The sequence below is a fragment of the Brachionichthys hirsutus genome, chromosome 16, assembly GCF_040956055.1.
Source record: "Brachionichthys hirsutus isolate HB-005 chromosome 16, CSIRO-AGI_Bhir_v1, whole genome shotgun sequence".
Lineage (NCBI taxonomy): Eukaryota > Metazoa > Chordata > Actinopteri > Lophiiformes > Brachionichthyidae > Brachionichthys > Brachionichthys hirsutus.
This window is the reverse complement of record NC_090912.1, coordinates 9,714,973-9,727,764: the sequence shown is the minus strand read 5'-3', so window position 1 is coordinate 9,727,764 and position 12,792 is coordinate 9,714,973. Positions and strand designations below refer to the sequence as shown.

Sequence of the window (12,792 nt, the reverse complement as noted above, 5' to 3'; positions counted from 1 at the left end):
TGTGTTTTAGAGTGAATGTGAGTGAAAATGTTCACTAATGAGTCACGCATGGTAAAACGTTCACATTTATTTATTGTTCTGAGAAATTTAATTGAATAAATTACATTGAATTGCTTAATTTTAACATATACTCTTAAAAGCTTGTCAAAACAATTCTATTTACTGTTTTTTTTAATGTAAAGAAATACAATTAATATTATGTAAAATTGAGTTCAGCCTTTTGGCCCGGCCCTCCAGAATGTTTTATGTTTCTCATGTGGCCCCATGGAAAAAATAATTGCCCACCCCTGCGTGTAAATGGGACAGACTTCACCACAGAATTTCTCCCTCCATTAACTTGTGACATTTTTGCTGTCGGGCCTCGTCTCTCATTGGCTACCCGATCACGTGACAACGCTTCCAAAGGATTTAGCCATGCGTAGCCTTTTAGCTGAGTGTCAGGTGAGTTTACAGCCAATGTAAAGAGTGAAGCACAGTAAATATGTGACTGTAAGCTTGTTATTCTTAGAGTGAGCGATTCTTCTCTCACAAGACGCTTCACCTCCGTCCCTCCGGTCGGCCCAGGCCCGTCCCTTCTCCCACCATGCCCAAATAAAGTGTCTGGATTCCAAGTGTGTGCTTCTTTCTGATTATAAGAGCCTTGGTGTGTATGTGTGTGTGTGTGTGTGTGTGTGTAGGGAAGCAACACCCGTTAATGAGTGTCGCTGTAATTTTTATATGCAGAATTCAGGAAAATACTTTAATAGTCTGTAATTCTACGGTAGTTCAAGTTGATTATTAACTCTTTCAGTGCCAGCCATTTTCAGCTCAGCTAAATGCTGAGTGCCCCAGTTTTTGCGTATTGTTTTTATGATTTTCCAAGCCACACAGAATATTCTTTACTATGACTATGCAAACACCAAATGTACCAAATGAAAGATTAAAGTCTCTTCTTTCATCCTTTCATTAAAATAAAGTGTGTTCCTACCATTATTATTATTCGTGGTCATTGGCCGTTGAAGAGAGGCAGATTTCAATGTCAGGGTTGGCAGTGAATGTTTGGGTTTCAAAAAGCGTCTTTAGACATCAACGGCACTAGTTAAATAGTTAAATGGCTATTGTTGTGCTGAGCTCATATTTTTATGTATAATACTGAATATTCATCTTGATTGCTGAGAAATCATACTTCCTTAGGTTTTGGTTAAAAATGGACACATTTCAAGATATTTGGTCGTAAATCAAATCCCAACATGCCAATCTAAATAGGAACCAGCCGAAGCATCAGCTGCTCATGAAGCACACACTTCGCCTCCCTCCGGCTCTTCACCTTCGACGAAGCGTTCAGAGGATTTGATTTCAGTCAAGTGCTTTTACCTCTGAGCCCACCAGCAGCAATTACCCTTCAGTTGACAGTTCAGCCGCTGTTAGCCGTCACTCGTTAGCATCTTCACCTCTTTTTAGTCTTTGACTGGCAATTCAGGTCCAACCACGAGTCGAGAAACGTCGAGCCCAGAATCAAACCAGAAAGTTGTTTTACAACCAACTGCATTCACTGACAGCAGATTCGCGGTGAGTTCAAGAACCCATGTGACATTTCTGAAGGCCTACAAACGTGAATTCACAAAGTCCCTCCATCTTTTGAGGCAAATTGTTTATTATAGCATTTTAAAAATTAGGATTATGTCAAAAAGGTTCCAGAGATCCTTCGTGTGTGATTCACAGTGCCTCCGCTTTGTGGAATTGTAATAAAAAAGGCATGAAAAAAGGCATAATAATTCAATTCTCCTGACAATTTTATAGTTCAACTCACCTTTGGAGTTTTTCTAACTTCCTTATTGAGTTTGCTCGTTAGTTTAAGAGTTGATGCTCCTTCTCTGAATGTTCCATCTCCCTCCCTGATGCTCTTAGGTCTGATCAAACATTATACTGATATTAGAAACCCCCCCCCCCCCCCCCACCACCACCATATGTATTTAAAGGGCATAAAGCCCTCTCAGACCACTAATGCCCCAGACGTCCCGTGAACATTACAGCATGTACCAGCTTATACCTATGCTCTATGAGAGACTTCACCTTGTTTTCCCATCATGCTTTACGTTCACGAGTGCATTTAAACCTGTTGGGCCGATCAGTCCGCCCTCCACTGATTTCTTCCTGCAGATGACGTTCATAGACGAGTGTTTAACCCTTCAGTCGCCAGGCCTTAGCAGGCAGCTGCTACTCTGTGAGCTTGACCGTAGTGTTGTGGTCAGTGTGTGTGTGTGTGTGTGTGTGTGTGTGTGTAAATCCTCTCTGACTGATTTCAGCTCTTTGCATTGTTGCTGGGTAACAGTGTACGTCCAGTAATCTTGCATTTGCATGCTTTCTTTGTTTGTCGCCACAGCCGCAGCCACTTATCCCATAATGTCCCGTTACTATGTTGCCCCTCTTCCTTTCATCCCTCCGTGGCCTTTCTAGAAGGTTCCCGTTCGACTCCATTGGCATGCCTGCTCTCAAAGGGTGAATCACACTGTCCATGAACCGCCTCCCCCCCTCCTCACACCCCCTGAATCCACTGCATTCCTTCCCCGGTCATCCGCCTGGCTTTGAAGGGAGCAGCAGTAACGCTCTGGAGTAAAAGAGGAAAGCCGCCTCATTGCTCTCACGGTGACGTCAGGCTCCCCACGGTGGCTTCCGTGCACACACAAGCATGTCAGTCCTGAAACAGTGTCTGAAGATTTCAGGGTTGAGGCAGCCCCTAAATTGATGCTTCCTAATTTTAGAGATGGTTTTATCCATGTAAAAATGACTCTTAAAATGTCCTGGATGAGACATAGTTCACATTTCCTTCATGTCATTGGCTGAAACCAGTCTTAATGTCATTTATTCATTACTGCCGACATGGTTCAGGGTTCCCAGATGATGAATCCTACTGACTTTTGAAATCCCTGAACATTTAGCAGCATGGTGAATATTTAATTTTTGATTACAGCTGTTAAAATGAATGAATCACACATGTATTATTCTTACCTCCACCAAGAAGAAGATTGTTTTCACCAGTGTTTGTCTCTACACTGAAATCACCTCTCAGATTTTCGGGAGACGGTTGTGCAAGTGATAATTAAGACTGGATCTAATAAACGGGTAAATAGACATATTGTTTTTCACTTTTTTGAACATTGGAAGAAAGACCAGATTTATGCGATAATCCAAATCACCATCTGGACCTGGGCTGGTTCAGTCGTGTCAAATTGGATGCATCTTCCAAAGTTACTGAGCCAGAAGAAGAAAACCACCATGAGTACAATATTACAAACAACTATCAAACTAATAATGATACCGATGTGATGTCATATTCCAGGGCGAGATCCATGTAGAAAGCCTTTATTGTCATTGCATAGTGGATATACAACGAGATTAGGATATATGTGGGCATGGATTAGCATAAATATATTGTTTTATGAATGTATAATTTTGTCAGATGTTGGTATCATCTTTTAATTTCTATCATGTTTATTATTTTTTTTACTGTAATATAGCTTCATGAATGAACGCAAGGCTCCGTGGCATCAAATCGACGCGTCACAGATGAGGAAATGTATTTTAAGTGAGCGACAGACGCTCCTTCAGAACGTGACAGTGACGTCACGGTGAATAAAACATCTCCCCGCGCGGCCTGAAGGTGGAAAAAGTGACACTGATTCAACCTAATACCCGAGCGGTGACATCACTCCCCGCCCCGCCTCCCGGCCAGGCGGCTGCGCCCTGATTGGACAACTGCCCCCAGCCAATCAGAGCGCACGTATGGGAAGCGTTTAAAAAAGATTCAGAAAAGTGTCGGAAAGTTGTCCTCCAGCTTCGCCAGCGGGTCCGACTGCGACCCATTAAAAAGACGGAGCCACGGAGTGTTCGGGCCTTGTGCGCGTCCCCGACAGACCGCTCTATCCGGCTCTATCCGGCTCCATCCCGCGCCTCCATTTTTAAAGCCCTCCTCGCTCAGCTCCTCTGTAAATAGACCCACCAGCACAATGTCAACGCACTTCCGGAGCGGCCCAGCCTTCGGACTTTCCGCTGAGGTCAAGAGTAAGGTACGTCTGTCGGGTTTACCTTCTCACTGTCGGCGCGTCGCTGCTCGGTCCTCCGGAGGGGTCAAAGGTCACCGTAGCATCCCGCTAAGCCTTTGAGACACACTTTAGCTTGAGGCTATGTCTATTAGCTTACATCAGATATTGAACGTGCCTTTTTTAATCCCGAAAGGAGGCTGAGATGTGAGAGATTATCTTCCTATTGTGCTCCTGCCTTTTTAATAATTGATGGAAGTGTTTTTTATTTGGGCTGCAGGAGGGTCTCCTGTTTTTTATTCTGCGTTTTGGCTCATTTGAAATGTCAGATTTCTGTTGGCTTGCTCGCTCCACACCTGAAGGTGTGTCTGATTGTTCTAAAGCCGGATTTAAAGGTGCAAAATGGTGACAGGTGTCGCCCAATCATTGTAACATGGCCACCTGCAGCGGAGCGTGTACTCGGGTATTCCTTTACTTCAGGAAAAGTGCAACGATAACGTAAAAATACTCCAATGAAGAGACAACAGAGAAGCTGAAACTGGAGTCGCCTGAAGACGACGCGTCCGCCTGACTCGCTGCGGGGGGGGGGGGGGACGAGTGTCGTATGTTTCCTGCGTTACATTCTTATCTTGTAAGCAGCGTTTTGACGACGTCAGCCCAAACGCCACAAACCTGGAATGAGGTAATGGAGTAAATGTACTTTGGTTCCATTCTCAAACGTGGACATGGCCGCCTCGGCGTTCTCCAGTTCTCCAGGCTGTGCCTGTTTCGTGTCTTTGCTCTCTCTGTTGTGACGGTCGTGACTCCGTACAGTGGGATGAGTCAGAGCTGACATTCCACTCGGGAGTGAGAAAGGTCATCCCGTTGCTGTCCCGCCTCCCAGATCATCATTATCGTCCTGGGGGGGGGGGGGGGGGGGATGTAGCCTCTCACAGGGCGCCGCTAAACCCGCATTCCTTTCATCACTGCTCTGCCGGGCCTCCGCCAGAACCGAGGGCTTGAGGTGTCGCCGCCGGTCTGGCTGTTTGCTTCGCCGCCGCCTCTGTACCACGTCCGAGTCGATCGTGTACCCCGGGGCGAGCTCGAGTCGGGGGGGCAATAAACCGTTTGTTTGAGCGATGGCTTCGTGGGGCTTGCGTGGATCCTGAGTTCCAGCAGCGTGACATCAGAGAGGAGCGGAGACGTAGCCGGGAGTCCGGGCGGCTCCGTCTCTGCGTCTCTTGTGGCCTTTTAAGGAACGGCCGCGCTCCGAGATGGAACCTGAGAAAGTGTCCTTTACTCTAAACAGTTTACATCGCCGTCAGGAAAGACAAAACGCTGTCCTGACGGAACACAGGTGGACGGGAGACGAGTGGCGCGGCCGTGCCAGCGGCTCCTGTGATGCGTTCAGGTCCCACCGCCTGAGGGGACTCGGGATTGGTGCCAGCGGCGCCATTTTTACTGAATTACTTTTGTAGCGATCTCCATTTCTCACCGACCCATAAACCCATTCACACTTCTGGCCTCGCTTGGAAGCAGGCGGTACTGCAGCTGGCCTGAGGGACTGTCCAGACTCCAGAGGTCAGCCTATAAACGCAGGGAGACTCTTCTGCACGCTCGGATTCCTCTGCTGCAGCCTTACTTGGGCTGGTATGACCAGTAGCTGATGCTGGCTCGTGTTGGCAGCGTTTAGACGTTCCTGCTTAACTGTCAGTTACGTGAAATCACCGAGTCGGATCACTTCCTGCGCAGCTTTTCTCCTCTCATGCTACGACTAGCGTGGCTAGCCACCGGCCTTTAATGGCTGGTCGTGTAGCAAAGGTGATCTGTGGTGCTTTGAGCCTGGATACCGTTCAAGATGTTTGGATTCCTCTCCCCTTCTTTGACTTGTAATTAATTAAATTCACCATCATGCTTAAGATTGTAGCTCGCCCGGCGTCGGTGTGGAGGGACCGCAAATCCTATAAACTCATGAGCTACAAGAATTAAGAGTCGGAGGACAACGGCGTTTTGACTCAGAGCCGTGTTCTAGATGTCTGCGCGTCGTTGGCTACCTAAGGGGGGGGGGGGGGGGCTTTGGAGCCTCTGGACTCTGAGAATGCCGCCCCCACGTGCACCCCGCCTGTCTCCTGTGACGTGAATACGCAGGTACAGGTGTCGCTGCAGCCATACTTGGTCTGGTTTGACTGCTAGCCTCTGTGGCTAACATCAGCTACGTGTGAATGCTGCTGGTCACAGAGACAGCTTGATTATTATAGTACTGTAGTAATAATCCTAATCGTGTAATAGTTCTTAATTCTAACTCTAGATTGCTTCCTAATTTGGGGGCTTCCTCCTTGACTAGTGAACTGAGTTTTTTTATATTATGAAATATTCAAACCGGGTTTTCTTTATCTGCTCAATATTTGAAGGCTGCGCAAACACCCAGGCTCTGAGAAGAACCAACGGTGGCATATAAATAAAGATGCGTCTGGAGGCGGACCAGCCGGATTACTGAGCTATCTGTATAAGGACAGATTCTGGAAAACACAGGAGGAGAGAGAGAGGGACGAGGGGAAACGTGAGCTCGGCCAATCGGAGCAGGAGAGGGAGGCGCGTCCCCGAAAGCCGTTTCTCCCAAGTTTGGTGTGATGGACTGGAAGCGACGCGATCCCTGCTGCTTTCAAACGCTTGTTTGTGTTGGCTGCTGATCCCAGACTGTGAGGACTTATCTGTAGAACATTCAGGATGGGGTGGGTGGGGGGCAGAATTCAAAGTATTGGAGGCAACAGCTTCGTGCCAGTTAGGAAATCCATGGAGAGACGCGAGGCCAGTGGGTTCCTCCATGCAGGAATGTCCACAGGCCTTTCTCATTCCTCGCCCCGATCTTATTTCGCTGAAGTATTTTAATTCTAAATCAAGATATTCAAACTAAGACTGTTCAGTTATGAGGAAGAAGGAACCGGACTTTGAAATAAGCCTGGTGTTTGTAGCTGCGCTTCGGATCAGTGTTGGTTAAACGGAAGGAAACTCGAGTTAAAATCGTCTTTTGTCTTTCTTTTTACTGTTATTTCCCTTCCTTTTTATTTCAGTTCCCTAATTTATCGGTTTGCCTTAATGACGTGTTTTCCTGCCGTGGTATCCTTTAAATTCCCGGGATTAGTTTCAGTTGGTGAAGATGGTGGCTGCTGCTGCCTGGAGAGCCTTTTGTCAGCTAAATTAAGAGAAATGAGGGAACGCAGCCCGACTCGCGGGACACAATGGGGTCTGATATTTGGCAGAGGGGCAGGGCCAGGAACAGATGGATGGAGTGTTTGTGTGTGCTAATATGAATGACATGGAAAAGACATTACATGAAAGGATTTGCCCTTTTACAGGTAGCATTACAGGGAAAAGGGAAAATGAATGAGGTTTAATTACAATAAAATGTAAATTCATTATATAGTTCTGGCCGTAGTTTGCCCACGCCTGGCCTAGAGTCTGTGTTGCTGCACCTTCCTCACAACACCGGACATTTACTCTCTAGTACTGTTTTTCGTGTAAAATGATCTTTTCATAATTCTGATTTGTATTATTTTTGTGACTGTTCCTGTAAAATGTTTCGTTAACGTTTGACTCTTCGTCGGCGACTCTAATCCTCTGCGAGGTAATCGAAACTCCGTCTGGCTTCTGTTCCGTCGTCTCCAGCTTGCAGGGAAATACAACGCTCAGAAGGAGGAGGAGCTGAGACTGTGGATCCAGGATGTGACCGGCAAAAAGATCGGCGACCACTTCATGGAGAGTCTGAAGGACGGCGTCCTGCTGTGCGAGTGAGTGGGTAGACGGTCGTCGGAATCATTTCTGTGATATTACTGCCCCCATCGTTTTAATTTTTTAATGTAATCCTACTCTTCTGTAGACTCATTAACATCCTGCAGCCAGGTTCTGTCAGAAAGATCAACAACTCCAGTCAAAACTGGCACCAGGTAACGCACCGGCACCGAAAATGAGCCTTATTTGTCCTGTTGGTCTGAAAGTCGGGGTCGTTTTCCATGTGGCGCCGAGTTCGGCTACGGCGTTGGCACCGACGGCGTGGAGCTTATTTACGTTCCAGAAAGTAGCTGCCATTTCAAAGGAATCCCATCTCAGCATGGCTTTTATTAGCCTTTTACAGGACTGGAAAAACAAATGGGGCTTTTAAGGTTTGATTGAAGCTCTGTCCAGAAACGTTCACTGCAAATTAAGTTAATGAAGACGTGCATAATCAGACTTTCAGACGGGTATCATGGGGGCAATACGCACTAATTACTTAATTTAGTGTCCATGCCCTTTACCAGGATCTTTCTATTTCTTTTTTTATCACATTTTGGGGTGGGAGGGGGGGGCCCTCATTGAGCAACCAGGAAGAAGCTGTTAGCTTAACATAGCTTGTCTCAGGACAAACAGAATGAAACGATCCAAATAGAACCTTGAAGGTTTGCTACTTAACTTGTTGCACGTCTGGTTCGCTGTTCCCAGAGACAACCAGCTGCTTCGTATTTACAACACAAATCGGCATGCTCCCCCGAAGATGTCGAAAAAGCTACGTTCAAGCTGACCAGCGTCGGAACTAGCCGGGCTGTACGTGATGATTTCATTTTCCTTTCGTCTGCTTTTTCCTCAGCTGGAAAACATCGGCAATTTTGTCCGCGCGATCACAGATTACGGCCTGAAGCCGCATGACATCTTTGAGGCCAACGACCTGTTTGAGAACGTCAACCACACTCAGGTCCAGAGCTCGCTCATCGCGCTGGCCGGAATGGTGAGCGCAGCCGAGGGCGCCGGCGCTCCGCCGCGTCTCCGGCCTTTTATTGAAAAGCCGCGCGGCGGCAGAATCCTCTGCGGAAGCATAAATTCACTGATTTATTTATAAGAGCCAAAACATTAGAGTTAAAGGAGCGTTCAATCACTGAGCCGGGATGAATGAGACAGTCTGGAGCAATGGGCGCGGACGCCACAATCCTTAAAGATAATGTACGCACGCACTGTGTTGATGATATGGATGCTGCTGTGTGTGTGTGTGTGTGTGTGCGTGTGTGTGCGTGCTTTTTGTGCCGCTGGGACTGCAACATAGCAGCAGCAGTAGATGATAAAGCAAATATGGGTATGGAACATTACGCTGCGCTAGCTGCCAACACTTTCCTTTGCGTCTCTGCCGCCCGACTCTCCCAGGCCAAGTCCAAAGGTTTCCACTCCAAGTACGACATCGGAGTCAAATACGCCGAGAAGCAGCAGCGGCGCTTCGCTCCGGAGAAGCTCAGGGAGGGGCGCAACATCATCGGGCTGCAGGTCAGAGCGACAGTAGCCTGTAATGTTTACGAGCATGCTAACGTGAGGGGCGGCGACCTCGTGAACGGCCATTGTTTCCTTGTCTTTAGATGGGCACCAACAAGCTCGCCAGCCAAAAGGGCATGACCTCTTACGGCACGCGACGTCATCTGTATGATTCCAAGATGGCCATGGACAACCCGCTGGACCAGTCCACTATCAGCCTGCAGATGGGCACCAACAAGGGAGCCAGCCAGGTGAGCCGAGAGGCGCTAAGCTACGCTAACATCAATAAGGCCATGTCGGGACGAGGCTGGAAGCGTTCCCTGCTTCCAGAGCTCCACAAATCCCACCAAAAGAACAAAACTCTTGCTGTTTCCAAAACAATCTACTTAAACTGTTTAAGCTACTTAAATAGGATTTAATAGTGATTTTGGGACAAACTATTTTCAGCTGTTGGTCTTTGTTCTCGAACGTCAATTCTTGTTCTTCTCTGGCCTCCTGGTGGCGCTAATGGAGCTGGCAGTAGCAGAAAGTAAATGAAATGACAGATTAAACGTTTCCAGAAGTAACAACTAGTAAATAGGATCTAAAAGAACTATAGATACGACGCACACTACAGTATTCACACTAAAATGGCAAATATGACTGTCTTTCGGTTCACTTTTTAATGAAACGGAGACACAGAACAGTATTTCAAAGGCTTTATAACCCAGATGAACCAAAAAAAGAGGTTAATCTGGGTTATAAAGTCTTTGTTCCCCACTATAGAATAGAATATTACGTCCGAGTACAGTTACGGAATAGTGTCTCTGTACCGTCCATCCCTCTCTCTCTCCCCCCCCCTCCGCTCTGCACGCCGCCGTTAGCGCCATCATCTGTCTCGAAGGTAAACATGTTTTCCATTGTTATTAGCCTTGATTTGGGTGTTTCTAGACTGCCTGAATGGGTTTTTTTTTAAAAAGTCAGTTATTTTATATGTTGAACATTTATTTGACATAAGAATCCACGAATACCGTGCCTTTAATTTGCATCAAATGCTTTTTGTAAGTCAAGAAAAATGCCTATTTTAAGTTCATTTTTCTCTGAGGCTCATATGTTTTGCAACGATGCATAGGTGACAAACGATATTTGATAAATGATGGAGAGATGGATACAGTTGTTTACCCTTGGTGTTCCTCTGTCTAGGCTGGCATGACGGCCCCGGGAACCAGGAGACACATCTTCGACAAGAAGCTGGAGCTGGAGAACTGTGACACGACCACCATCTCTCTGCAGATGGGCACCAACAAAGTGGCCTCCCAGCAGGGCATGACGACCTACGGCCTGCCCCGCCAGGTCTTTGACAACAAGTACTGCACCGGCCCCACCGAGACCTACTGCAACAATGGGAGTGAGATGGAGTTTGAAGGCTACAACCAATACTCTGACTGAAGAGAACCTGCCAGCCTCGCCCCTCGCCCCTCCCCCGTCACCCCCACCCCTCCCCTCCGCTTAACTGCAACCAACCACGGCTGTCCATGCGGCGAGCAAACCTTCCAGACTGTTATTTAATGCTGCAGGCGTCATTGTTGTCTTCATTCCCCGGCTTTTTCTAAAGATACTTTTAGTCTTAGGAATCTTTTGTGAGATTGTACTGACCGTATTCGGTGTCCGACTTCTGTGTCATTGCTGATTAATTTTGTTACTTCTAAAACGCCCACAACAAAAATTCCATCGTCTTTTGCTATTTATATTTTTTTCCTGGCGCTTTCCAAACGGGCATTGTAATTAGAGTTTCACCAGCGTTTATACACCTCGCCTTACATTTCCAGTCCAGCTTGAACGCTGACAAAGCAGAATCTGAACCTCTTGGTGCTATTGAACTTTAACCCAGTGGGAACGGAGTCCACGCTGGAGCCGCACAGGCTCTGGGATTCGCCTCCTCGGGACGACACAGACGATGCTGAGCAGCAGGACTCGTAGCTCCGGTCTGACGTTGCTTGGTTTTGCGAGCACCTGCTAAATCTCCGATCACGCCCGTTTACTGGGCTCGGCTAAGCTCCACGACTGGCGTGCGGAGGCTGCGGTTAGAAATGGAAGGGTCTGTCAGACAGTGCTTTTATGGAGAACAAACAAAAGTGTACCTGGCTTCACCTTGTGTGCAGTAAACACTGGTGGAATGTGAGTGCATTTGCAAAGTACGTCACTTTCAGTTCCATTTCATACTTGTACAGCAATGCAAAACAGATACGAGTACTTTTTGCTCCACTACAGATACTTTACAAAAATAGATTTACAAAGTGAACGACTTCCCCAAACAAAAGGTACAAGTAATATAGTAGCACACGTAGGACTCCCTTTTTTTGCTTTGAGTTTTTTTTTTAAATACATACGTTTTGCAAGTAATGCTTGTTTTAACTTAAATAAACTTTCAAATGCCAGACTTACTGATTTCTACATGGTGGTATTGCTTAAAGTTTCTGAGTACTTCAACCGGTTAAAAGGCAATAGATGCTGAATAAGAGATGACACTTTAAGTTGTGCTTCTAACCCGCCAAATGTCTTGAATGTAATGTTTAAAGATCCGATGTCACTATTACAGGATTCATTATCCTTTGTGCTGATGGGTCGATAGACCTGTTAAACTGTTCAGCCATAAAGGGTTCTGTTGCAGACTGAGCATGTAGCAGGGCGCCATCTAGTGGCGAGAAACATCCGCCCCATCCCGTTTAACTTCTCCCCATAATGAGCAATGTTGAGTAAATGTAGAGAAACATTTCTCATTGTGTTGCTTTCTTTCAGCATTGTTTACATTTAGTCTTAGCTAACCCGGTATATTTTATATGCCTCACTAAATGACATTTGTGCAATAAAAAACACTTGAAAAATTGGTTTCAGAATTTATTACTAAAAGTAAAAGTACACTGAACATCAAAAGTGGAGTAATAGAAAGTACAACTGATTTTTTTTTTAAAAACAACGTAAATGGGGAGCACGGTGGCGGAGTGGTTAGCGCTGTCGCCTTATGAAAAAACTGAAGGAATGCGAATGTTGAGCTTTAAAAAATATTTTTTAAATAGTTTGTGTATTGGACACTAGGTCAAAAACTTGCGTTAAAAACATTTCTATAGCTGAAGAGAAGAAACCTTGTAGGTCACAACAATACTGATGATTGACTTCACTGCATGAAAAAGGACACTATCATGATTTAAACATCAAACACGAACCATGATCTAATCACTGATGTAAATCTAACACTGACGACTGAAAACATGGCTGCCTCCGGCCCAGCCGAGGCACCGAGTGTGTCGTGCTCAGCATCGACACTGAAGGGACTTCATGGTCGTGTGGGGAAACGTGACGCTTCGACTGCGGAGCGGAACCTCACGCAGCGGACGAATCGGAGGGGCGAGGCCTGAGCCACGGGACACTATTTGACTATTGATTGGCTGCTTCACATGCATCGATCCAATCGCTGTAAACATCCACCGGCTCGGACAGATCTGTTGAGACAACGTTAAGGGACGTAACAAAATGCAGAATGGAC

The 12,792-nt window shown here is 46.5% G+C and overlaps 2 protein-coding genes across 2 annotated transcripts in view; one reads left to right on the top strand and one right to left on the bottom strand.

The window, feature by feature from the left end:
* Window positions 1-3,986: 3,986 nt before the first annotated feature.
* On the top strand, window positions 3,987-12,120 carry cnn1b (calponin 1, basic, smooth muscle, b). The gene is made up of 7 exons (XM_068749521.1): window positions 3,987-4,046; window positions 7,665-7,786; window positions 7,876-7,942; window positions 8,620-8,757; window positions 9,168-9,284; window positions 9,374-9,520; window positions 10,452-12,120. The coding sequence occupies exons 1-7, from the start codon at window positions 3,987-3,989 to the stop codon at window positions 10,695-10,697; spliced, it is 897 nt and encodes a 298-aa protein (XP_068605622.1). The 3' UTR covers window positions 10,698-12,120.
* A 21-nt stretch (window positions 12,121-12,141) lies between these two features.
* Window positions 12,142-12,792, bottom strand: part of elof1 (elongation factor 1) — a 2,836-nt gene continuing 2,185 nt past the window's right edge. Inside the window, exon 4 of the mRNA XM_068749520.1 lies at window positions 12,142-12,748. Coding sequence (XP_068605621.1) covers window positions 12,684-12,748 — 65 coding nt within the window. The 3' untranslated portion in view covers window positions 12,142-12,683. The remainder of the gene's footprint in view (window positions 12,749-12,792) is intronic.